The sequence below is a fragment of the Rhinolophus hipposideros genome (genome assembly GCF_964194185.1).
Source record: "Rhinolophus hipposideros genome assembly, chromosome: X".
In the NCBI taxonomy this organism is placed as follows: Eukaryota; Metazoa; Chordata; class Mammalia; order Chiroptera; family Rhinolophidae; genus Rhinolophus; species Rhinolophus hipposideros.
This window is the reverse complement of record NC_138046.1, coordinates 97428327-97456324: the sequence shown is the minus strand read 5'-3', so window position 1 is coordinate 97456324 and position 27998 is coordinate 97428327. Positions and strand designations below refer to the sequence as shown.

The 27998-nt window shown below is 43.9% G+C and overlaps 1 protein-coding gene across 2 annotated transcripts in view; it reads right to left on the bottom strand.

Moving 5' to 3' along the window:
* Positions 1-27150, bottom strand: part of SRPX (sushi repeat containing protein X-linked) — an 89834-nt gene extending 62684 nt beyond the window's left edge. The window contains exon 1 of one of the 2 annotated variants that reach the window (XM_081042840.1): positions 26916-27150. In XM_081042840.1, coding sequence (XP_080898966.1) covers positions 26916-27003 — 88 coding nt within the window. In that variant the 5' untranslated portion in view covers positions 27004-27150. The remainder of the gene's footprint in view (positions 1-26915) is intronic. The other variant, XM_081042839.1, reaches the window with a different exon arrangement.
* Positions 27151-27998: the final 848 nt, after the last annotated feature.

Sequence of the window (27998 nt, the reverse complement as noted above, 5' to 3'; positions counted from 1 at the left end):
TTAGAGCGTGAGCCCTGAACAACAGGGTTGCCGGTTCAATTCCCACATAGGATTGTGGGCTGCGCCCCCTGCAACTAAAGATTGAAAACGGCAACTAGACTAGGACCTGAACTGAGCCCTCCGCAACTAGATTGAAGGACAATGACTTGGAGCTGATGGGCCCTAGAGAAACACACTGTCCCCTAATATTCCCCAATAAAATTAAAAAAAAAAAAAAAAAAAACTGGGTCAAATGGACCCAAGACCTAGTCCATGAAGTCACCCAAGCAGACACAACTTCCTACCCGTCTCTGCAATGGAAAGTTGGGATTCTGAATCTAGACTGCCCAGGGAGAAAGAAGGATGAAGAAATGCTGATCACCATGGCAAGATGAGAAGGAATTTGAAGTCTGGGAAAGAACGAAAGGGGAAAAACTTACAAATTAAATCCATAAAATACATTTCCCCAAACAGATTAGAAGAACTTAAAAAGATCAGCAATATCTACTGTTAGACAGTCTTATATATTGCTTGTACATGTGCAATTACTAAGATTCCTTCTAGAAAGTAAACTGGCAATACATATGAAAACCCTTACAAATACACATGCACTTTGAGCCAGCCACTACCAAAATTCATCCTGAGGAGGCAATCAGAGAAGTGTGCATAAACAAAGATATTTGTTGTGACGGTGTTTATATTAATACTAACAAAAAGTTGAAAATACTCTAATGTCCATCAAGAGAGGACTAACTAAACAAATTGTGATATAGCTATTAAAAGTAATAATACAAATAGTAATGAAATGATAATGGTATGGATACTAAAGCATGGGGGTGCTAATGTCAATAAGTTTGAAATGTATTAAAAAACGAGATGCACTGATAGATGGATAGAATGACGGATAGACATGCAATGAAACATGTATAAATATTAATTGTAGCATCTACTTGGTACCATATGGTTGTTTACCATAAAAATGCTTTCAACTTTTCAGTATGTTTGAAATGTTTGCCAACATTTTGTTTACACCACAAATTTTAAGTTTATGAAAAGCAGATTACCCAAAAATGGAAAATAATATTTTTTAAATTGTGCAAATGTTTGTATAGAATAGAGCCTAGAAAGATAAACACCAATATTAAAAGTAGTTATCTCTGGGGCCGGCCCGGTGGCGCAGGCGGTTAGAGTTCCATGCTCCTAACTCCGAAGGCTGCCGGTTCGATTCCCACATGGGCCAGTGGGCTCTCAACAACCGAAAAAAAAAAAAAAATATTTGAAAAAAAAAAAGTAGTTATCTCTGGGTGATAGATTATAGGTAATTTGATTTTCCTTTTTATTGTTTATGCTTTTCCGTCTTTTCAGATTTTTTTCCAATGGTCCAGTGATCCTTTTACAATCATTTAATAAAGTTATTTGAGAGAGAGAGAGAGAGAGAGAGAGAGAGAGAGAGAGAGAGAGAGAGAGAGAGAGAAAGAAAGAAAGAGAAGAACTAATGGGTAACAAGACTTATTGGGGTTATCACTTTGTGAGGTATATAAAGGTCTAATCACTATTTTGTTTTGTACACCTGAAACTAAAAAAAAAAAAGTATCAAGAATGGAAAGCAGGAAAGAAGTGGGTTTGGGAATAGAGCAGAGAGCTGAAGCCCAGATGGGTTCTGTGGACTCTTCTGTTGCTGCATGAGCTTGCTTTCAAGACCCCAGCCCCAAACACAGTCATGCCCTGTGAGGAATCGGGGAGCTTCTGAGATTGCCTGCTACTCCTCCAGTCATGTGGAAGAATCATTAAATTAGTGATTAGACAAGGGCAACATCTTTAATTTTTAAAAATGTATTTTTCAATTACAGTTGACATAGAATATTATATTAGTTTCAGGTGTACAACACAGTAATTAGACATTTATATAACTCACAAAGTGATCACCCCAATAAGTCTAGTACCCATCTGCTACCATACATTGTTATTACCATATTATTGACTATATTCCCTATGCTGTACTTTACATCCCCATGACTATTATTTTCCCCCAGAGGGCAACATCTTATTCACCCTATTATGATACAAACTGCCCAGGTTCCGTATGATTCAATATAAATCAGGAGTTCTAAAGTTACAAGATAAACATAAAAACCTTTATCTTGAAAATAAGTGGAAAAATGAACAGATTAACAGATTAAAACTAGATTTTCTCAACCCCTGCTGTGCTTCTTGTTACCTCCATGGAGATGAACCATCATCAGACTAGGAAAAGCCACACATTAGGAAGAGGGGCTTGGAACAGAGTGCTGAGCCCCCAGCTGGCTGCTTTACCTCAAATTTCCACATTAGGGAAAGCACATCTCAGGACCTGCAAGAATGTAGAGAGCAGACTGTGGAATTGTTCCTCATAATCACTGGAAAACTAAAGGAAACCAAAGAAGTGTAAAAGACTAAGGATGGGCAAGTTTCAAACCCATGAAAATATGGAGTGTGTGTAATCCACAGATGTGAAAAACTTCAATTCTATCCTAAGCTTTATTTTAGAACATATTATTAAACAGAAAAATTGTAAGAATTTTTTTTAATGATGATCATTTGGAATCAGCATTAGTTTAAAAAGAAAAAAATCAGGACAAAGTAACCTCATTTTCTTGATTTACTTAAGAGAATGCCTCCTCTGACACAACACATCTCGTTTGCACAAAGGCCCATATACCTCCATCTGATATTCCTTTGACTGGACAATAATATGTACCTCAGTGGTTGTAAATACCCAAAAGAAATACTGATTTCTGTATGTTGTTCGCATAAGCAGTGAGTTTTTCCCCCCTTCTTCTACCTCCACCCACCCCCACACTCCGGTTCAAGCCGTTGTTTCTCAGTCTAGTTGTGTAGGACACAGCTCCCTGGCCCATGCTGGTGTTATGAGCATTGCGCTCCCCCGGGCTGAAGCAGTCAGTCGTAGGTCAGTCGGCCACTCACAGCAGCTCATGCGGGCTGCTCACCGCTCATGGCAGCACACAGCAGCCCAGCTCCAGGGAGAGCTGTTGTTCACAATCTTAGCTATAGAGGGCGCAGCTCACTGGCCCATGTGGGAATCGAACCCGCGACATTGGCTTAGGAGCAGGCGCTGCAACCACCAGAGCCACAGGGCCGGCCCAGCAGTGAGTTTTTAATTTTTTTTTAACCACTACCCATAGTATAAAAAAGAATTTTATCTTGTGACTCAGTACACACAATTATGTGACTGAAAGATAAGTTTCACAGAACAGTATTTAAGGTGTGATGCCCTCTCGTATTTTTTTTTTTAAAGATTTTATTGGGAAAGGAGAACAGGACTTTATTGGGGAACAGTGTGTACTTCCAGGACTTTTTTCCAAGTCAAGTTGTTGTCCTTTCAGTCTTAGTTGTGGATAGCGCAGCTCAGCTCCAGGTCCAGTTGCCGTTGCTAGTTGCAGGGGGCACAGCCCACCATCCCTTGCGGGAGTCGAACCAGCAACCTTGTGGTTGAGAGGACGCACTCCAACCAACTGAGCCATCCGGGAGCTCAGCTCAAGGTGCCATATTCAATCTTAGTTGCAGGGGGCGCTGCCCACCATCCCTTGTGGGACTCGAGGAATTGAACTGGCAACCTTGTGGTTGAAAGCCCACTGGCCCATGTGGGAATCGAACCGGCAGCCTTCTAAGTTAGGAGCTCAGAGCTCCAACCACCTGAGCCACCGGGCCCGTCCCCGCCTCTCATCTTTTCAATTCTATTCCATTTTAATTCTGAAACACTGCTGATCATGAGCCACTAAACTGGATTTCACAACCCATTAATTGGTAACACTCTCTCGGGAGATGTGCTGTAGGGCTTTGTGTAGTTCCAGGAGTGAAAGACGAGTTAAGAAGAGTAATTTAAAGAAGGTGCAAAGCTGGAGAGGGCAGGATCTCAGTTTCGCTCCTCCCAAAGCAGACCCTGAGATGAGGACTTGAGTGCAGGTAGATCATTTGGGAGGTGACCCCAGGCAGCACAGTGAGAATGTAAGGGGAGTGAGAAAGGAAAAAAGAGAGAAGTCCATCAAGGCATGCTAATGAGCAAGCTGCTTTTGGGGGCAACCAGGGCTCACTGCCATTGGGGATCCTCTGGGGAACTTGGAAGCTAGGGTATTTATCCACCCCTGTCTCTCTTCGGTTGAGGGCTGGCCCCAGGGGTGTTAATTCTCCTACTCTTCCAGAACTTCCTGCTAAGCAAGCTTCCACAGCACTGGAAGAAAGCCTGCAGGCAAAGCCTCTGAGACATAGGGCCGTCTGAGGTGTGGAACTCCTCATGAGTGGGCACTGTGGGGGAACGCAGAGGTGGGCTGAGGGGAAATGAGACAGGGCATCAACAGAGGTAGCTACAAATGGGCAAAAGTGACAGATGAAGACATCATCAGAGTTGGTGGGAAACCTACAAGGAGAAATTGAAGAGAGATTATAAACATGAAGTCTTGTATTTCTTGTCCTACACTAAGCTGTACATACCCAGTATGAAGGGACCCACCTTGGCAGACTTGGGAGAGAGTAGTCAGGTAGTTCCCCACATTGTGAGCTGGCAGGTGTAGCAGCTTCTAAAGAGGAGAAAGCAACAGTGACCAGCAGGAGGACAGAGGCTAAACCACAGAAGGCTAGTTTATCCTGGACCAACCGCACCAGGAGTAGCAGGTGATTTTGGACAGTTCTTGGGGCCGTACTTTAAGGATGGCACAGATGTTCTGGAAGATTCTAACACTTTTGCTGTGACATTCGGATATATTTTCCTGTGGCTTGCGCTATCAACAACCAAGATGTTTTGTATGCCATATTGTGTAACATTTTGTAATAAATTTTTTACATCAGCAATGCCATTAGATTCTAATTTATTTATACTTAAATATAATAGATGCCACTTAGTATGTTTTGAGTATTTTTTGCTAAAATTCGATATAATGGTAAATGTATTACCATATAACAATGGTTCAAAATAAAAATGTCACTTATGTACAAAGCAGCTCAAAATGTTATTATTAAATGTATAAAATAGTCAACATATCAACTTTTTATTTTTTGTGGATTTTTGACACATTTTGAAGAAAAAAACTTGAAATCAACACAGTGAAAGGGCTAAAAAGAAAAACCAAAAAGTGACCAACGTGGGAAAGTAAATAAGTAAACAAATAAGTAAAAGTTTGTTGAATGGTGAGGACACTTTAGATTTATAGTCTGAAGAAAATTAGACTTTAGGGAAATAGTATCCTGTGCTCTGATTTCTCATGGAAGAAAATACAGAGAGACTTGCTCTGCATACTGTAATTCAAGTGAAAAATAGGGACAATGTCTGGAAGTTATCCAGAGACTGGCTTCAACCCAATGTAAGGCAGGATTTTCTAAGGCTTCAAGACCATCTTGAGACACCATCAAAGCTCACCGAGCCTGGAAATGTTCCCACAAGGCTGCTGGATGCTGGCAGGGGAAGCGAGATGGGGGATTTCTGCACTGGGGAGTAATGTGGGGAGCTCTAAGGCCCTTTCCAAGGTTAAGATTCTGTGGTTCTGTGAAATTATAATACCAAATGATGTCTCACACACAGACCCCAGATTGACTTTCATGTCACTGAAAAGCAACCTTTGGAGAGGAGAGGATGAAAGATGACTCTAAAAATAAGAGCGAGAAATAATAAAAAAGCAAAGTGATGAACACCTACGAAAGATCATTTTGTCAGCTCTGGGAAGGAGGTAGGGATCTGTGGCTTTCAATCCACTGTTGGTTACAAACTTGGGCTCCTGCCCCTGCCCCTGCTGTAAAAGAAAGGTGGAAAGTGGGGAGAGAGAGAAGCCTCAAAGAATAATCATTTCATATGTCTCAGACTCAATGTAAAAAGAGAGAAAAACATATGGTTTCGGTGCTGTCACTTAGAAAATAAGCTATAGACACTCTCACACATATTGTTGGAGTCTTGGAGCACAGACGTGCTGGGCAACTACAAATCCAGATGTGCCCTGGCTTGTTAGAAGTGCGCACAGCAAATATTAAATGAGTAAGTACCCCGCGGTGGAAGCCGAGATCACGGCATGATTATCGCTATGATTTTTGGCTGTGGCAAATGCCTCTTTTTAAGTAGGAATCTGCAGCACTGATGGTACAAAGATTATACAGGCGCCAGGAAGCAAAAGTACCCTGGAGAGCAGAATAAAAGAACTTTAAGAGGAAAATGAATTTTTAAGATGGATGAGAGAGGGGACTTGTTGCATAATAAAGAACATTAGTCAAATATTAAGTTCTGAGGCCCCAGCAAAAATATCAGGGATGATGCTATACTCCACTTGTCTCCTCTTCGGCAGTTTTCCCAGTCTGTCCACACCAGTCATCCCTCTTCTGTACGCTTGTTACAAGTGTTTCATTTAAAGAAAAGTGCACAGCTCAATGAATTACGACAACTAAATACAGCCATGTAAAATAACTCAGACCCAGAAATGAAACATGACCAGAATCACGCCACCATCCTGACTTCTAACGCCACCACACATTGATCTTTCGTATACTTAAAAGGTATGGGAAGAAAGTTGTGAGCAGATTAAAAACTCCGTGTGGACTGACTCTGGGTGATGAGCACACAATGTGAGATATAGATGATGTGTTACAGAATTGTATACCTGAAATCTATGTAACTTTACTCACCATTGTCACCCCAATAATAATAAAACTCCATGTGGTATCTTCAGAGGGGATGTTCTATGAACAGCACAGTGCCTTTTTAGAAGAGTAGAACAATGGAATGGATGCTAGGAAACCTCAGCAAGCTCTGCCACCACCTAGCCCACCACCTATCAGAGTCTTTGTTTCCTCCTCTTTAACCATGGAGTTGGTGTATTCTACCGAAGATTTTTAAATTGAGACACAGGCATTTTATCAAAGGGAAAGACTTGAGGTCAGGAGTGTGAGCAGAAGGACAGAGGAAGAGGAAGATGGGACCGATAAACGACATGAGTGGCTGGAGAAAAGGAGAGAAGGTCTTAGATACCAGGATTGGGGGCTGTAGTTGAAAGCAGCATGGTTCCATTTGTTTAGGCTTCAATCCGGATTTATATTTCTGCAGTGCTTTTATGAGCTAATGATGAATTACATGTCCACATTGTTGGTTCACAAGAGGAAAGTTCAAAAGAGCCTATTAAACTGGGGGATTTGGCTTTTGTTGATGTTTTAAACAGAACTTGGATGTTAACATAAATGTTTTCTGAGCCTCAGCTATCACTAGATTTAAGCTGCAGTCGATTTCAGATACCGGCTCATAATAAGGATGTGTGCCTGGTTCATCTGTGATTAGCAATAAGTTGGGTGGAGTCGGAAGCTGAGCTAATCACCTGAGCTGGGGCCACCGAGTACATGACCTAGTACATGGGTCTGCTGCAGAAAGCAGTCATCCGTTCACAGTGAAAAAGAAGCCACACAGTTCCTCGCAGTTCACCCTTTTATACATAAGTAGATATCATTTCACTAATGTTCTGAAGCAGTTTAATGTGTGACGATACCAATAGAAGTGCCAAAACATAACCAATCATTGAAAAGTTTACCAGAAGCCTCATCTGCGTGAAAGATCGTGTTTTACTGAATCTCCAATTCTACAATTTCCATTTCTCAGGCTACAGATACGATTGTTCATTCACTGCTCAGATGAGCTACCCAATAAATCAAAAGAAGGACATATAGCATTTGATGCCTAATCGTTCTGCATGGTTATGTGCCTTTAATTATTAACATATATTCACTGGCATCACCTCATGAAAAAAAGGTTTGGATGGAACTGGGTTTACTTAAAGAAACAAAAGTAACTCACATCTGTGTCAGATACAGACATATTATCCTTTCTGAACTTTCAGAGCCACTCCATAAGATCAGTATTCCCCACTTTTTAAATTATGATTCTTTTCTTTTCTCATCCTAGTAGACATATCTTTAGAAAGCAGAAAGTGTTTTCCAGTGATGAGCATTCCAATCATTTCTCTAAATTGTAATATTTATAAAGCCTCCCGCAAAAGAATTTTTACCATCTGCAACAAAGTCAAGTCAAAAGCTATTTATCAAGGTCTAACAATATCCTTGGTACCACAGTCAAGAAAGTGCAGGAAATAAACAAAAGAAGAAACAAAAGAGAGAAAGAAAGAACGGAGGAAGGAAAGCACACATTTGACCACCATGAAAAAGTTCATGTAACATTAAAAAAACAGGTCACAAGATTCTCGTTCTTGGTAAGATGGAGTAATCACACTGTACCTTCTCTTTCCTACGAATGCAACTAAAAAACCTGAACAGAGTATATTGAACAGCTATGTGAGGACTCTGAAAAGCAAACATTAGCAGGCAGACGGGAGGAGACAAAATTTGAAGTATCACTGAATTGATGGTGACCTTTCCCTGGACTAAACTCAAGTCAGCTCAAACACAGGAGTGGGCATTAGATACAGAGAGTTCCAGAAGCAGCCCTCAAGTTCTGGCCCAAGGAGTGGGAAAGGGGACTCCTAAATCTCGGGGTGGTGGTGGGGGGAACATCCTCCAGTTTTCTTTTGTACTTTCTTTGTTCTCTTGTGCTCCAATCCCCAGGTCATCTTGTGGTAGCAATGGGCAAGAATGAAAGCAGTGGCTGCTGTATCAGTAACAGCAGGGGCCTGCAGGCACCTAAAATTCTGGGTAAGGAGAACCATTCTCAATGATTGGAAAAGCTGTGGCCTCAAGAGGATGGGGAGAGCACCCATGGCTTTCTGTCCTTCTCTGTATTCCCCTTGTTTGGTGAATTATTTTCAGTTTTTTTTCCACTTTTGCTCAGGAACCTTGGGACAAGATCAAAAGGTCTAGCATTCAAGGCATCAGAGTTCAAGAAGGAGAGGAGAAAGAGTGCAATGGGATGCAGCAAAAGAGGTGCTTAGAGGGGCCGGCCGGGTAGCTCTGGTGGTTGGAGCTCGGTGTTCCTCCTAACACCAAAGGCTGCCGGTTTGATTCCTTGACTCCCACAAGGGATGGTGGTGGGTGTGTGAATTTCACTGGTAAATTCTACCAAATATTTAAAGAAGAAATAACACCAACTCTACAGAATCTCTTCTAGAAAGTAGAAGTGGAGAGAACACGTCACAAATCATTTTATGAGGCCTGCATTACCCTGATGGGAAAACCAAAGAAATTACAAGACAATAAAACTATAGGGCAGGGGCTGGCGCAGTGGCTCAGGCGGTTGGAGCTCCGTGCTCCTAACTCCAAAGGCTGCCGGTTCGATTCCCACATGGGCCAGTGGGCTCTCAACCACAAGATTGCCGGTTCAATTCCTCGAGTCCCGCAAGGGATGGTGGGCAGCGCCCCCTGCAACTAAGATTGAACATGGCAGCTTGAGCTGAGCTGCCTCCCAGATGGCTCAGTTGGTTGGAGCACGTCCTCTCAACCACAAGGTTGCTGGTTGGACTCCCACAAGGCATGGTGGGCTGCGCCCCCTGCAACTAGCAACGGCAACTGGACCTGGAGCTGAGCTGCGCCCTCCACAACTAAGACTGAAAGGACAACAACTTGAAGCTGAACAGCACCCTCCACAACAACTAAGATTGAAAGGACAACAACTTGACTTGGAAAAAAGTCCTGGAAGTACACACTATTCCCCAATAAAGTCCTGTTCCCCTGCCCCAATATAAAAAAATAAAAATAAATAAGTAAATAAATAAAAATAAAGAGGTAACAAACTGAATGGGAGAAGATTTAAAAAAAAAAAAAACCGGGTGGGGGGAGGGAGATGAGGGTAAGGGAGATCAAATATATGGTGATGAAGGAGAACTGACTCTGGGTGGTGAACACACAGTGGGATTTATAGATGATGTAATACAGAGTTGTACACCTGAAATCTATGTAATTTCACTAACAATTGTCACCCCAATAAATCAAAAAAAAAACCTATAGAGCAATATCCATTATGAACATAGATGCAAAAGTCCTGAATGATATATTACCAAATAAAACCCAGCAATACATAGAAAAAATAATATACCGACATCAAGTGGTATATATCCTGGGAACATAAAGGCTGACTTACTATTTTAAAAAAATCAATCAATAAAAAAATCAGTCAATGTAACCCACCACATTAACAGACTAAAGAAAATTCACATTATCGTATCAATTTATACCAAAAAAGCATGTGACGAAACATAACATCCATTCATAACATAAATTCACAGCAAACTAAGAAGAGAATTTCCTCAACCTGATGAAGAGGAACTACAAAAAGCCTACAATTAACATTATATTTCATGGTGAAAGATTGAGGGCTTTCCCCCTACGATGGGGAATAATGCAAAGACGTTCACTTTCAACACTCTTATTTAAAGAGTCTGTGAAATTACTCCTGAGGTTAGCAACATTTCAAGATACAAAGTCAAAAAACAAAAATCACTTGTATTTCTATATGCTGCTTAAGAACCATTAGAAAGCAATAATAATAATAAAAAAGAAAACTACCACTTCCAATAGCTCCAGAAAATGAAATACTTAAGTATAAATCTAACAAAACATGTACCAGACAACTCCAAAATGCCGATGAAAGAAATTTTAAAATGACCCAAATAAATGAAGAGATATACTATGCTTGTGAATTAGAAAATGCAAAATAGTAAAGATGTCAATTTGCCCCAAATTGATCAATCGAGTTAACATAATTACAATCAGAATCCCAGCAGGGTTTTTTCAGTAGATATAGACAAGCTTATTCTAAAACTTATATGGACTTTATTGCCAAAACAATTTTGGAAAAGAAGAATAAAGTTGGAGGAAACACACAACCCAATTTTAAGACTATTTACAAAACTACAGTATTCAGGATAATGGGGTATTGGCGAAGACATAGGTACATAGATCAATAGGTCACAATAAAAAACACAGAAACAGACCTGCAAAAAAACTGCCAGTTAATGTTTGAAAAAGATATAACAGCAATTCAGTGGAGTTTATATGTCAAATATACCTCAATAAGGTATTTTTTTAAAAACCCTGTTTGTCCCTGTATGCTTTATTATTATTATCATTATTATTATTTCAGGACTTTCAGGAATGCTAAATGCATAAAGAAGGGCCTTTGGGATTCGCAGAAATGGAAAATTATTTGGGACACTGCAGCGTTCATCCAAGGTTCTTTTTCCAAATTTAGAAGCTAGATGAAAAATGTTCTGTTACTTACTCCTCGTGTAATCAGTGTCCTTATTAAGCATTCAGCATTGAATTTAACATTACATTCTGGAGAAAAAATGGTATCTGAGAATATAAAATAATACATTTCAGACTTTACCATTGATTAGAAAGGAATTTGAAGAAAAAAAATCAAGTCCAAGTAAATCTCTTTGGTATTGATAGTACCAACGAACACTATTGCTCTTTGCTATGGGGCACAAATGATGCAAGTTCCTTGAAATGAAAGGACATTGGGACACTTGAGGGCAGAAGAAGTAGGCATTTGGGGATTTTTTTTATGGAACCCTAGAAACCAGACTGGCTTGGAAAAGCATGGTAGGAGACACCCACGTCCACTTGAGCTTACAGTAAACGATCAGCCTCAAATTGCTAGTGGCCAGTGGTTACCTCACAGTCATGGCCAGCAATTTGTGGGTGTCTGTCACATAAAGTCCAGCGAGGGAGACAGAGAAAATGGCTAGTCAGCCCTCTACAAGGAATAGAAATGTATGCAAGTTGGTTTTCTTTTTTTTGGGGGGGAGGAGCAGGGCGGAGTTATAACCATACCTTTATTTGCACTGCACTGTTACAAACCACTTCCCTAGGAATGCAGGTGGCACTGTTCACATTTGGCAAATGAAAGCAGAAGTTATGTTGGACAAGTTCATCCAGCTAATAGACAGATAATGATGTTGAGCATCTTTTCATATAACCTTCTTTGGTGAGGAGTCTGTTGAAAGATTTTGCCTCCTCTTTAAATTGGGTTACTTGTTTTCTTATTGAGTTTAGAGAGCTCTTTATATATTCTGGATAAAAGTCCTTATCAGATATGTCATTTGCAAATATTTTCTCCAGGTTATGGCTTGTCTTTTCATCCTCTTGACTGTCTTTAAGAACAGAAGTATTAAATTTGGATGAAGTACAATTGTTTTTTTACCTTTTATAGATCATGCTTTTGGTGTCATATCTAAGAAAGCCTTATCTAACTCAAGCTCCCAGAGATTTTCTCCCATATTATCATCAAGAAGTTTTATAGTTATAGGTTTTATATTTAGGTCTATGACCTATTTTGAGTTACCTCTTCTTTAATAAAGTCTTCGACTTTGATGAAAATAAGAGAAAAAAGTATGGATGAGTAAAGAATTGAGGGGGTGCTAGTACCGGTAAGCACTGGGAAATAAACCTTGGATATTCCCAGGACTACAGATTTACTCAGTTCTATGGATTTGCAATGAATCTGGGCCGGCCACATTCTGCAGATAAACAGCCTAATACACTTGGATAATCAACCTGGGGTTTAATTAGAATGCACACAGCAAACATCCTAAGAAATCAAACTCCCATTTCCAATATGCTCTCCCAAACCAGCCTGGAGTGCACTGCATGTGAAGTTGGCCACCAATAATAACTCCCACCCTGCACATGCACACCACTCTCCCCATCTTAAGAGGTGGAGTCTATCCACTACTACCACCACCCCAAATCTAGCCTGCTTTGCGATTTGCTTTAATGAATAGACTGTGACAGAAGTGATGCTGTGACACTTAGGTGCGTAGGCCTTAAGCATCTTGACAGCTTTGGTTTTCATCCCCTGGGAAACCATGTACATGTAAAAAAAGTCCATTTACTCTGCTGGAGAAAAGGACAACAAGGAGAGACAGAAAAGACAAAGAGACCGGGAGATTGCAAACACTTAGAGAGAGGCCCAGCCATCCCAGTTATTCCAGTCATCCCAGATGAAATGCCAGACACGTTAATGGAGCCATCTTGGATCCTTCAGCTCCCTATGAGCTGCCTCCCGCCAACACCATGTTGAGCCGATACAAGCCATCCCCACTGAGCCCTGCCCAAATTGCAGAATCATGAACAAATAGTGTCTGCTGTTTTAAGCCACTACATTTTAGCATGGTTTCTTACACAACAATAGATAACTGAAACACTCCTGAAGCTTCCATCATAGAAATCGGCCTTACAGGTCACTAACTAAAGTAGCGCTGCACACCAGGAATCTGTTCAGCAGTAGAAGAACTCGGAATCGGAAACCAAAATCCTGGGTCGAGTTCCAGTTTAGCCATTGTTTGTGTGAATTCCCCCAAATGGAGATCTTAAGACAAGGCACCTGTAGTGATCTTGGGGGGACCCCAGGAAGTGTGATGATGAGCTGGGGAAGAGAGGCAGAGAAAAGGAAAGGCAATAAGTGTACTGCTTACTGGGCAACTGCTGTGCGCCACTGGGGCTCCATCTTGCTGGGGACTGTTCCTCCCTCGCTTGCACCCCAACACCACCCTTACATAAGTTCTTTCCCCATTAAAGCTATTCTTAATTGGCCATTTCATCCAGGAAAAAAAAAGGTTGGTAAAGTGGGGGTCTGGCGAAAGGATAATCTCTGCCAGTCATGAGCTCTCAGACAGCCCTGCTTCCTCTGAGAGAATGTTCTTTCCTCATTCAAACTCTTCTGCACAAGACCCCAAAGGGAACTTCAGGCACAGCTGATGACACGGCACCCACAATCCCCAGGGATTTTGCCTTTAACTAGCAAAGACTATGAAGACAGTATGTGGCTTGTAAAATTTTAATTGTGACATATTAAACACAACTAACAAATAGAAAGTTAAAAGGATGACTTTGTAAATGAAGGCATTACTCTCATCCAAGGGAAAAATAATGTTTGTTTTTTTTCCAATCCAATCTCCTTCTATTATTGTTCAATATTATGCAGGGCCTAAGTATGTCCCCGCCCATTACCTAAAGCTGGAAGAAGAGAAGAGAAACAGATAGGCACCTAAATCTGAGGAGGTCATCCCAAAACAGGGGTCCTCAACAAATGCCAACTGCTGTTCTCACCAAGGGGTAAGCCCACAACCCTGGAGTCTGACTGTTTGCATTCAATACAAAGGTAAAAATAGGTCTTGCCTTCAAAGTAAAAACAGAGAGCTCCTTTGAGGGTTTAACTGTCATCCACAGAGGTCAAGCGAGAAACACTCAAAATCCAAGAAAGGATTTATACCGTCCATGAAGGAGTCTCCCTAATGTCTTAACTATTACATTGTTTCATGTACCTGAAACTAATAAAAAAAAAATCCAAGGAAGGAGGGAGGCTGCAAGCATGGCCTTCAGCAGAAACTTCCAGATCGAGGTACTGGGTGAAGCCACGTGGCATCAGAGCTACAGAGCATGCGAGGAAGATGCTGAGCTGGAGAAGAGCTTGCTCTTGCAACAGATTCACATTTGGGGGCCACCAAATTGCCTGTTTTCTGGCCAATGAGATGATTCTGCTTCTTTACAATTCTGTTCAGAAGGCAAAAACAATTCAAGAACCCACCCATCCACATCAGCTCTTGAGGTCTTGAGGTCTCACCTCCATTTAAGCAAAGGAAAGGAAACTGGGCTTGGAAACTTAGTGGCTCCTCTCACTTCACCCGCAGGCCTCAATGTCACTAGGACTAGTGACAACACAACATTTACAAACTCTCTGATAGCAAAGGATGAAAACTGTTCACATGCAGACCCATGGCTGTGACAGCATGGGCCCTGATAGGGAAAGGTGATGGAGGAAGCTCTGGGATGAGAGGGAGCGAGCTGAGCTCTGAAAAGAAATACACAGCTGTCCCATGCTGGGAGGCGCTGCCTGGGGACAGGCCACAGCCTCAGAGACTTTCCCATGGCAAGGGCACCACCAACAAAAGCCATTTCGACTTGACTGGCCTGGAAAGATGGGTTAGGGATTTGGATGAGGAAGTTTTGTGGAGGAGGAAAGAAGAGTATTCTGAAGGGAGGCGATGGATGAACAGAGGGGGAAAGAAATGCATCCCAAAGGCTGTTTCCGCTTTTCTTCACATGTTAATACACAAAAACACATTTAAAAGAACAGATGTTGGCAACAGGCCAAAAGTTGGTGGCTTTCAACTGGAGGAAAAAGCTTCTAAGCAATTCTGCCCACAACCACTTAGCAGGACAGACGTGGGAGAGACGATGCTACCGAAAGGTGTTTTTTTTTCCCCCCTTGAGCCTGCAGTGGTCACTGCCACCAGTAAATGCTTCAGGAAATTCAATGTCATCTTCCCAAATGTCTTGTCCTGAAACCAAAAACACAGTTTCCTTTTAACAACAACAAATGGGAAACACTAATCTAATGAGATGCTCTGAGAAAATTAAAAAATATCCACCCCAGTAGTTCTCAAATTTGAGCATGCACCAGAATCACCTGGAGGGTTTGTTAAAATACAACGGCTGGGCCCACCTTCCCTCATACCCAGATTCAGTAGCTCTGGGCTGGGGCCTGAGAATTTACATATCTCCTAAGTTCCCAGGTGCTGCTGCTGCTGCTAGTCTGAGAACCACATTTTGAGAGTCTGTGGTCGCCACTATTCCTCCCTGTCCTCTCCCAGAAGACAAGGTACAGTAGCATATCAATGACCCTGAGCAGTCCTGCAATCAAGCAACCTACTTAACCCAGCACTTCTCAACTTATTTACAATACATTGTGCTGCCCATAGACTATCTATGAACCTCATTGGGAAGCAATGCTTCAAGGAAGCCACTTTTGGAATTGTTCTACTAGGAGGGTCCTGACCAGTAGCAAGATTATAGGCTCGTGAAGGAACAGCAACTTGCAAAAAATAGGTGTCCAAGTCAAGCCATCAGCAGCGATCAGGGCTATGGGACGGTGGAAGGCTGAGGGCCACCCCTCCTAGCCAGATCCCCGCAGGGCAGCAGATATGGACACCCCAGCCTGCGACCCAGAAATCAGGCAGCATCAAGGAAGTCTGTCAGCAGGTAACACAGGCCAGTCCACCTCCAGCTTTGAATTAGACCACCAGGCCCTGGCCCAGGATTGGCAAGAATAAAATAGGGACCTAGTTGCTAGAGGGTCTGAAGCATCCACAGGTACACCAAGCCTCAAACACAGAGAACAAGACATCTACTTATCTGTCCAATAAATTAATAGTATGGTGTATAATGCTAGTTATAGCACCCTGGCCCTGGCATCTTGAAAGACTCCTGGCTAAGGCCCAGATGAGTCCTGGGCTGAGCCTCGTGGTGAGGGAGAAGCAGCCCCAAATACTTGGGGATCTTGTTAAATGGTAGGCTCTGATTTCATAGGTCTGAGGTGAAGTTCAAGATTGTATAGTTCCATGAAGCTCCCAGTTGAGACTGGTTCTCCATCTATACTTTGAGTAGCAAGGCCCTAGTTTAGGGGTTGACAAACCTTTTCTATAAAGGGCCAGGTAGTAAATACTTTCAGCTTTGCAGACCATACAATCTCTGTCACAGCTACTCAACTCTGCTGTTGTATCACCAAGTAGCCACAGACAACACCCAAACAAATGAGCTTGGGTATGCCAATGACACTGACACTTGAATTTCATCTAATTTTCTTACGTCATGAAATGTTGTTCTCCTTTTCATTTTTAAACCATTTGAAAATTGAAAAATCCTTCTTAGCTCACTGGTTACACAAAACCAGGCAGAATACACAGAGGTGGGGCCCAGGAATCCTCATTTCATCCAACTCCCCAGGTTATCCTAATTCAGCCTGTGCAAATACCATTGGTGGGCTGGGAACCACTTACTCACGGACACTCCTCCCCCCTGAAAAGGTGGGAGGCACCCTTTAGTGCTGTTAACAGTTCAGTCTTCCTGACTTGCCCCATTCATGGGGCTTGGGTGGGGGGGTGGGGTTGAACATGAACGGCTGGGTGTGCTCTCTGCCCACCCCACGGACCTCTATCTCACCCATCCTCCAAGGTGCTGCCCTAGCACCAGTGGCAGTGGTTTCCGGTACAAGGATGTGTAGTCCCTGTGTCTTTAAGGGTTGGTCTGTTCTAGATCTTGTCAGAGAAGCAGGAGCAGCCCTGATCAGACTAGTGTGGCTTTCTTAAGAGCTGGACTTTTTTCTGAGATAAAGCTTAGCTGCAGGGCAAATCCATGCAGGGACCCTGTTACCAATCATTGAAGATGTTCTTGACTGCTGTGAGTCGATAGGCCAGGCAGGAACTGCACTGCTGAGGACTTAACAGATCAAGTCAGGGGCCCCGTGTGTGTGTGTGTGTGTGTGTGTGTGTGTGTGTGTGTGTGTGTGTGTGTGTGTGTGTGTCTTTTAGAGGAGGGAGTGGGAACCTAAAGGCTTATCTCTGGAATGTGGGAGGCAGGAAAGGAAGTCTAGAGGATGTAGGAGACAGGAAAGAAGTCTAGAGGGTGCAGTGAGGAAGGCACAGCCAACAACAGGAGAGAGGAGGGGAAGGGAGCTATTGTGCGGCAGTTATAAACATGCAAGCTACCCTGTCATTACAAAGGGGGGAACTCATTTATCAGACTAGTACTTCTGGAATTTCACCATGTGTAAGAATCAGCGGAGGGATCTGTTAAAAATGCACATCCTGATTCAGCAGGTCTTATTAAGAGGGACCTGAGCTTCTGCATTTCTGACTTGCTCCCAGGTAATCCAAGGATTCAGGCATGCAAGGAGGCTGCTGGCATGCAACTACAGTCTTTTGTTTTGTTCTCCTTTTAAATAGTCACATGCTGTAAAAGAATATGGGGTCCATAGCTCTGTCCCACCTGGGGCTACTGACCTCCAGAACTGCTGCATACATGATTGTTCAGGGAGTTCCCAACAGCACAGCACCCACCATCATACACACCGAAAGAGCAAGTAGGGTCTCAAATCATCCTGCCTCCACTCTCCAAGTGTGGCGTCCTGGGCCTGCCTCTGTCCTTCTCCTAATGACCCAAAGTCCATGTCCTGACCAAGTCCTGTGCCCACACAATTACATGTGCCCAGACAGGGCATCTTTTTCTAATTCCCCCAAAGGTGGCCTGCAGCCAGCCATGAGAGGGTGGCAGGCATCCTTACGTGACTCTTGTTAGTATCCTGCCAGTTAGCAGAACAGACTCTGCTTTGTCACTCAACCCTTTTGTGGAAGCTGTTAATGAGCTGATAAAATTACATCACTTAATCAAAGACAGATAATATCAAGAGTTGGTGAGGATGTAGAGAAATTGGAACCCTCATACACTGCTGGTAGGAATGTAAAACAGTGCAGTCACTTTGGAAAACAGCCTGGCAGTTCCTCAAATGTTTAAACATAGAGTTCACCATATGACCCAGCAATTCCACTCCTAGGTAGAGACCCAAGAGAAATGAAAACATATGTGTCTATACAGAAACTTGTACATGAATATTCATTGCAGCATTATTTGCAATAATCACAAAGTGGAAACAACTCAAATGTCCATCAAATCATGAATGAGTAGATAAAATGTGGTCTAGCCACACAATGGAATATAATTTGACCATAAAAAGGAATCAAGTATTGATACCTGCTACAACATGAATGACTCTTGGAAACATTATGCTAAGTGAAAGAAGTCAGACAGATAAGGGCAAATATCGTATGATTCCATTTATATGCAATGTTAGGGATAAGCAAATCTATAGAGACAGAAATAGATTAGTGGCTGCCTACTGCTGTGGGCTAAGGAGTGATGGGTAAGGGATGTAGGGTTTCTTTTGGGGTTAATGAAAATACTTTAAAATTGTGGTGATGAATACACATCTCTGTGAAGATACTAATAACCAATGAATTGGTTTAAAGGGGTGCTGTATGGTATGTGAATTCTATCTTTATAAAGCTGTTAAAAATGTCACCACATATCAGTTGGGAAGCTCAAAGCAAGTGGCCTAGAGTGGGGGCATTTGGGACCTCAACAAAAGGGGGCAACAAGTGGCCATGGATAGCAACTTCTCAGAACCCCTGAGAAACACCCAAGCATCCCCAGGTCAAGCCCCTGAGATTGCAGCCAAGTGTTGATATTAACCACTATGTAGAAGTACACCCTGGACAGGGGCCCAGTGAGTGCGCGCAGTCTGATTGACTCTTGCCTGCCTTTCCCTGGTGCCCAGTTCGGCACCTAATATGTAGTGGCCACTCAAAACTTGAGTTCAATACATGCCTGTGGTAGAGTAAAGGGAATTCTGGAGTCACCAGAGACTCAGTTCTAAACACAGCTCTTATTCTAACACCCTGTGTGACCCCAGACAAATCCCTTCTACTGTCTGAGCCTCAGAGGGTCATCACTTCCATGCAGGGTATTACATCTCGGGTGCTCCTCCCAGCCTGAAGTCCCAACATTTCTGTGAATTAATTAAGTGGCCCACGCAGGGGAGCCTGGATGTGGGTGAGAGACTCCTGTGGGAAATTAGAGCCTGAGACATCCACCTAGCTGGTCGGGACTAGCCAGAGGAGTGCTCCCCAGCATATTGCATTCCACAGATCCACCAAGAGCCTCCCAGGAGCCAAGTCCCAGCTAGGCCATGAGGCCACGAAATGAACAAGAAATGAACAAGTAGCGGGCTAACATGGCTGGGGGCATCAGATCCGTGAGTAGCTAATGGTGAAAAAATATGATTTTACCCCTTGGAAAACTAAGTTAAAATCTAAATGGAAACAAAAAAAATAATCTAAATGGAAACAGAATTTCAGCACTGGTTATTTAAAGGAATTAGAACCTTTGTCTGACAAATGCTGAGTCAGTGGCAACAAGTCCGAGTCCCTACATGGATGGCCACTCTGGGGGCAGTCTCAGAAGGTGGGCCACGCCACCACTTCCTCACCACTCTACAATGGGCCTGCCAACTCTTGGCTCAATTCTCACCCTGTGGCCTTAATTTAACCAGTGTTTCTGAAGAGTCTTGGATCCTGGAACTGGCAGGGTCATTCAGCTCAGCCACCCACACAGTAAGTGGCAGGGCTGAATCCTCTGTCCAAGGGTCCTGGGGTGCAATTGGAATTGAAGACATAGATTCTCACTAGGCAAAATTGGACACACACTGCAAACAGCCAATGACAGCAGGGGAAACAAATCACTGACGTACATGAGCCATCACACTGCAGGTCACTGTGAAAGCAAGGAAGAAATAGTGTGGCAATGTTTCAAAGCTAAGGCAAAAAGTCTGTCCCCAAATTCTGTTTGGATCTGTCTGACTATTACTCATAAAAATAGTTTTAAACCCAATATACTCAATTTACAACCCCAAACCTCTGCGATAATCCAAGTCATTATATCCAAACCCATTTATCGTCTCCCTGGAGAACAATACATAAAGAGGCATCCAGTATGAGCTAAGGATTATGGGTGAGTGAATCATTCAGCCCGGGAATGAGCAATCCAGAAGTTTCTGAGGCCAAAGTGCGCTATGCAGCCATAAGATCCAGGTGCAATCAATTATCATCTGGAAAACTTAGGAGCTTAGCAATGCTACCAGTGACTTTTCTCTTGCACAAGCTTTAACCTTAAATCTTTATCTGAAAAATCCTGCCCCTGGAACTGCCTGGAGTCTCTAAGTCTCCTATCTAGGATAGTGTCCTAGCGTGACTGGAAATCCAAGAGCCTCAGCAATTAACTGTGTGCTGACTTGTTGCCTGTCCAGATGGATCTTTTGTTCAGGGTACTGCAAATTGCCTCTGACATTTTGCTGTCTCACATTACTTTTTCTTTGGAAATTATCCTCTTGGAAATTCTGAATAAATCCTGCAGGGATACTTGAAATAGCATGTGTTGATTCCCTGTCACACTTACTTCAATCAATCAATCCACAAATATTGATCCTCCATCAGGTCCCACACACTGTGCTAAGTGAGGGGTACAACCAGTTGCTAGCCAGGGCCTGAAGGCAATTCCAGTCTATGATTATGTCTGCTTTGTTTACTGTGGCTTTTTAAATGAGAACAGGAAATTGTACCGCTGGTTATAATTCAAGAGGCTACCTGCTCATTGGTTCAATCAAAGTTTGCCTACTCTGACAATTTCCTCTTACTTTGTATGTTGATTTTTGTGACCATTAAGTACACATTCTCACAGCGAGTTCATGAAGATGATCTACTGAGCAGTGAGTTTTGAATCGGGATAAGGCCTTCTACCCAGAAAAAGAATATCCACACGGATTTTTGTTTCCAATTCAAAATGTTCTTAGGGAAGCCTACAGACCCCCTACTTTAACCTTCCCTGGCCTGTAGTGCCACTAGCCTTGGAATCTATCAGCATCATTCTCCAACGCCCAGTGTCCCTGCATGGCTCCTCTCTCTGTTCCCAGGCCTGACAGTCCACCTATGTTATAACATTTACCACCTCAGACAACTCAGTGTCTATTTCCCCATAAGACAGAAAGCTATTGACAAAAGGACTACCCTCCCTTCTTCATCCGGGTATCCTAAGCACTCCATCATTCAGTGTCCACTTTGAAAAGTCAGTCTCTGGATAGAGCCCAGGTTTCATTAGAGAAGGCAGAAACTGATTCTGTCTCATAACTAACTTCAAATACCCAAGAGAAAGATTCAGGCTTAAAACCCCTGAAACAATGGCCCGTAAAAGCTGACAGTCAAGTAATCACACAATCAAGAACCAAGGGGCTGGCTTGAGAAACTCCCTAGGAACTAGAACTTGGGAGAGGTTAATTTATTCACACTGCTTTTTGGGAAATGAATCTTTAACCTGAGTATTAATCAGAACTTGGCTGCTACAATTTCATACTCTGCTATAGCCTGGCAAAAGTAAACCTTCTTCTGTTTAAACTCAATCTTCACTTTCAATTACCCATTTTAGTTGTGTTCTCTGAAAGGGGAATTGATGTAGCACACATATTTGAGTTTACTAAGGAAACCATTCAACCACTTTGGAAGGGGGCAGAGCAAAACGGCCAACAAAAATAATAAATGCAAACTCCAGCCTGTGGCTGCAGTCAGTCTCTCGTCTTACAGCCCCCAACAGAGAAGGTTATTACTTCAACAGAGTGTGTTCATGGATTTAAAAGGAACCTCTTTTAAGCCAGCAAGCCATAGTCCCTGTGTAGGTAGATTCATGGTGGCACAAAGCCCTGTTGACCTGCTCACATGTTCCTCTCAGCTCCTTTTCTGTCCAATGGTCCATCACCCGAATTACACAGCACTAGTAACTCCAAAAGTACAAAAACCACCCAGCTGAAGGTGCTCAGCTAGGCACCGTGGGAAATACAAAGAAGGGTAAAACATAGCAGCGCCCTGCCTTCAAGAGCTCAGCATCTAGAAGTACAGGCATACCTTGGTTTTATTGTGATTTGCTTTATTGTACTTCACAGATGTTGTGTGTTTTACAAATTGCAGACAAGGCCCTCCACCAGCAAAAAGATTATGACTCGTTTTATTGTGTTCCTCACTTTATTACAGTGGTCTGGAACCGAACCTGTAATAGCTCCGAGGTCTGCCTGTATAAAGGAGTGCATACATTTTTGCAATGCAGGCATGTAAGATAAATACCACAAGAGAGAGGAGACACAGTGCTTATAGGAAGGCAGAAGCTTCCCATTTGAGGGATGTAGGCAAAGTTTCATCAAAGTGGGGGTGTTGCTGGATGATGGGCAGAATTGGGACAGACTGGTGGCTGGGGGAAAGCAGTTCAGGTGCAGGAAGCAGTAATCACCAAAATGAGAGAAAAATGTCACTCAAGCACTGTAAAAACAGATAGTCTATTTTGGCCAGATTTTAGGAAACTAGAAAAAAAGGCCTGGAAAATTAGGCTGGAAACTGTTGTGCGGGGTGTCAGGCGGGATCTCTGCTCCTGCTCCCCACATAAGAACGCAGGACATGATGAGGCCAAAAAGGAACACCCACGGAGCCATAAGTAGGGGAGTCATATCACTATATTGTCACCGGCGGCATTCGCCTCTCTGCAATCCGCTCTTGCTAGCCCCCATTTCTTCTGCTAGCGTAGCCACAGAAGTTACATCAGTGCCCAATGGCTCACTGGTTACAGCTGATGGCCAACTAGCCACAGTTGATGGCCATTTACTACCTGAGCCAGCACCTTTCTATGTGAGGCCGAGAGCCTGGAAACTGCTTTCTGGGGCTTTGTCCCCACAAAGCCAAACATATAGTACCCTGAAAACAGCTGAGAACTTTCTATCAGGTTGGTGCAAAAGTCATTGTGGTTTCTGCAATTTTTTTATCCTTTTAAACCGCAATTACTTTTGCACCAATCTAATAGTTAACTTTTAGAGAGGACAGGGAGCTGCTGTTCTACATCTTTGAGTAGAAGAGTAAAGCGATAAAAATGGCACTAAAGTAAAATTGTACTTAAAAGACCAGTATCTGGCCAGAGAAAAGCAGAAAGAATTAGAGTGACAGAGACTAAAAGCTGTGAATGTTATAGTAAAAATCAAAAATAGAGGGGCCATCTATGGAAGGCAGTGTGGAGGTTCCTCAAGAAATTACGAATAGAATTACCATATGACCCAGCAATCGCTCTCCTGGGTATCTACCCCAAAAATATAAAAGCATTTCTCTATAGAGACACGTGTACTCCAATGTTCATTGCAGCTTTGTTTACGGTGGCCAAGACATGGAAACAACCAAAATGTCCTTCGATAGATGAATGGATAAAGAAGTTGTGGTACATATACACAATGGAATACTATTCGGCGTTAAGGAAAGATGATATAGGAGCATTTGTGACAACATGGATGGATCTCGAGAGAATAATGCTAAGTGAAATAAGTCAGACGGAAAAAGCAGAGAACCCTATGATTTCACTGATATGTGGTATATAAACCAAAAAGAACAAGACAAACAAATGAGAAACAAAAACTCATAGACACAGACAATAATTTAGTGGTTACCAGAGGGTAAGGGGGTGGGGGGTGGGTGATGAGGGTAAAGGGGATCAAATATATGGTGATGGAAGGAGAACTGACTCTGGGTGGTGAACACGCAATGGGATTTATAGACGATGTAATACAGAATTGTACACCTGAAATCTATGTAAATTTACTAACAATTGTCACCCCAATAAAATTAATTAAAAAAAAAAATAGAGGGGCCATATGTTAATTGTGGTGTGAGGACTGAAGAGGTGGGAAGGTTTGAGGGCAAAGCTTTAACAATGGTTTCTGGTGTCTGTCAGAGCTCACAAGTCTGTGAAATGAGCATCAGTAACACCAATATACTATACTGAAAGTGTTATCAGTGAAGAAAATGCCAGATGAAAATGTCCTGCTCTCCCCAGCATTCTCCTTTTTAATGCAGAGTAATTTTGTCAACTGATTACATGTTTTAAAGCCTGAGACTTTAATTGTATATCCTGAGCCAGGTGTTCAGTTCCTAATACTTATCTCGAAATGTGGCATTTCAAAAGACTGCTTTGCTTTGGCTGATGTGGTCTGATTTGGCTTTTAGAAGACCTCACTCGACTTTCCTGACTGGCCAAACCACGTTCCTTTAACCAGTTTTCTCCAGGTGTAAGGTTCACAGAGCCTTTCTCGGTGGCCACAGCACCCATTCTCCATCTTCAGCCTTGCTGAAGGAGATGCAGGGACCCTTCAAAATCTGAGGTGTGAATAAGGTTTCAAGAGTTCATTTGAGAACAGAATCCAAACCCCTACCCCTTATAGGCATACAAACACAGTCAAATGCAGATAACTTGGCTGGAACTTTCCACACATTTCATGTGGGGTTTTTCAGACATCATCTTTGCTAGGCTGCAAAGAATAAGTCAGAGGGCCAGAAAAGCCGCATCAAGTTTGAAGATGGAAGAACTCCAGAGACCTTCTAGAAGTGGGAATAGGAAGGATTTACTCTGACAGATTTGTTGTTAAATCTCTGCCAGTTATGTAACGAGGGGGATGATGGGGCCCTGGATCCCCATCTCCCTCTTTCAGAGGTTCCTGGCTCCAGGCCTCTTCTTACCTTCTCTCTTACTAGAGACATCATGTCCACTTGCTAGGAGGGAGCCTCTGAAATGATCTTTAAAATCCATCACCCAGCACTTAGGGTGAACTCAGTTGACATAATTTGCCTCGGGACCCACTGGCCTTGAGCGTCTCCCCTCCCCAGCCTTCCAAAACTTGTAGCTTGGAGTGAAATCCCACCTTTGAATTCAATAGCCCCTGAAGAGTACATTTCTTGAGAGACCCCACCTAGACCTGCCAACAGAGGGCTCAAGAAGAGTGCTTTGAAAGCCGCTCCAATCAGCTTCTGTCTGCTCATTTGTGTTCAGCGCAGATTCAGAGGGCAGGTTAGGAATGAGGAGGGGTGGCAAGGAGGAGAGCGGTGGCCTCCATTTGGGGGCAGCTGGCAGGCTGGTGGGTGAGCCAGGCCAGCCAGGGCCAGGTCCCTAAAGATGGAGAGTACTGAATGCCCAAGCTGGAAAACCCATGATTCTGTGGATGGCTGGGCACTGGTGCAAGTTACAGTATACAAGGGTAGAAGCTGAGAGAAAGAACGAAGGGCAGTGTAAGGGGAGTATGGAGGTCAGATGGAAAAAGAAAACGGGCTCCTTGGCTGAAAAAGGTTCCACCAGATTGATGTACACGCAGGTCAGAGATGCCTCCCCATTCAGAGTATGGCGACTCTAACTTCTCAACTTCTCCCACTGCTCCCCCAGAGTGGCTTCTTGTCCAGTACTGACTTCCCTTTCCCCTCCAGGTTCATTTTAACCTGACTCCTACTAGAGGGTGGGGGGGCCATTAACACGCCATGGGAATGGCACTTCCTTACACTGAAGATAAAGTGTCCTCTCCACTTTACCCTGAATCAGTTCCTACCAAACAGCTTACACGTGCAAGAGTCAGCTCAAAACACAAATGTTCCTCTTTATCGCTTTACACATTGGTTTAACTCCTTCATTTGGGGATGTGCAGAGAATTTTCAACAGCCATTCATCCTTAGATCTCTCAAGAACACTATCTGGGAACCCTCCCCTCGTTCCCCAGCCCCTCGCCTTCATTCAGAACTCAGTAGGTTTCTCAGACCCCAGATTTAAACTGCCCAAGGTGTTGAACGCGAAGCCAAATATTTTTGCATGCCCTATAGTCCTAGTCACCCACTTTCCCATTAACACTAAGTTAATATGCGCTAATGGATTTCTTCTCCATTCTGGGGAGACAGACGTGCATTCATGTTGCCCTGTTCCCCTGAAGCTCTTTGCTAACCTAAGACTCCCCGATGAGCGGCTTAGCTGTAGCTTTTTGAAGGTCATCTCCAAAGAAGGTTTTGCCAACACTAAGAGAGCCCTAATAAACACCAGAGTCCCCTTAGATGCTAAAGACCACGCCCCTAACGAGAAGCCACACCCTCTAGCGCCGCAGAGCCGCTCCTAAGCAGAGCCGCGCGTGTAGCCCTCTTTCTCTGGGGCTAACCGAGCGCATGCCACATGTCACCACTCTCAGCTGGCACCTCTGTCCCGGAGGTACAGACTTTCTCAGAATCCCCAGTAGGGGGGGTTGGGGGAAGCGGGAGAGGCCCTGCTTGTACTGTCCGCAAGAGTCACTCCACTGTGCCCTGCAGGCTCAGGGGGTGGCCTGGGACCAAGAGAGGGAGGGGGATAAGGGCTCCTTCCAGGACCAGCTGCTGTGCCCTTGGGCCCTGGCCCTGAGCAGCCAACCGTGTGAGAAGCAAAACTTCGGGTGGTGAGAAACTAGCCCGCGACCAAATTTCTCCGAGTAGCCTCCTGCGCCAACGTGGGTTTGCTTGGACCCCTGGAACCCCAGACGCAAAAGGTATTCGGGCTCCCCGCGCCACGAAGGTGCTCGGCGCCTCACTAGGAATTGAAAGTAGGCTCTCCCCTCCAGGTGCCCAGACGCGAGCCCGGCTCTGCGTCACCCACCTCCCCCGGACAGCGAAAGACGAGTTTGGCGCAAACAAAGGGCGCCCCCCGCACCTCCCTCTGTCGCGAACGGAGGGGTCCCCGGTGACCGGGTGGGGAGGCTGTCCCGCCTCCAGACTTACCTGGGAAGCCTCGGCTCGGCGGGACCCGCAGCAGCAGCAGCAGTACGGGGGGCAGCAGCAGTGCCAGCCACAGTGCGGGGCTCCCCATGGTGCGCGGGCGCTCCTCTCGGCCCCACGGTGCAGCGCGCTTCCCGGGGCGGGAGGAGACGCACCAGACCAAGGGGGCTGCGCAGTTTGCTGCCAGGGCTGAGCTGGAAAACTCCTCCTCTCGCCTCTCTCCCTCCCTCCCGACTCGGGCCTCCCCTCCTTCCTCCGCCTCCCCCAACTCTGGCAGTGACTCAGGGCTCCCATCCACCCCTTCCTTTTATGCTTGCGCTTCTTCAGGAAAGGGGGCTGAGTCCCCAGAGCTAGAGCGCGCCAGGGGCGTGCCCTAGCAAGCCAGATTACCCTAAAGTATCTTTTCTCTTTTCCAATGAAGCACCCTCTCACCCGAAAGAATACACACACTGGTGGCCCAACTGCCTTCCAGATCCCTCGCCCCCAGCACAATGTCATCTGGGCAGAAAGCTGCATGAGTCAAACAGACAGAGATGAGGCAACGGAGCGGGTCCTGAGTGGCCCACTGAAGACGGTTACGATGGCCACCTTCGCTGGTTTGACCTTATCAACAACGTAAGAAACGTCCAAAACTGGAGAGAATTTGTATGAGTTTATTTGAGCCAAACTGACAATAATTGCAGGGAAACAAAATCTCAACGGATTGAGAAAATGCTCCAGAGAATGGCAGTTTTGCAGTTTATAATATACATTAGAATAAAAGGAAATGTAAGGAGGGTGATATGAAATCCATTGGTGGTAGATTAAGGGGGCAGGAGAAAGCAAAGGGGGAAATCTCTAGAATTGGATAAAAAGGCAAAATAGAGAAACACAAGCTTTTACATTGGTGGGTACAGGATAGTTAATTAACATTTACAGCACATAAAGATGGTATTCGGGGAACAAGATAACAATGAAGGGTTCTGTGTCCTCTGGCTCCGGTGCTGGCCGTTGTGCCTTGAGGGGTTGGGAAAAGGAGATTACTCTGCAAAAAGACAGTAGACAGGCTCACTTAAGGTAAACACTGACCTTTGTCAAGGAAGCTAC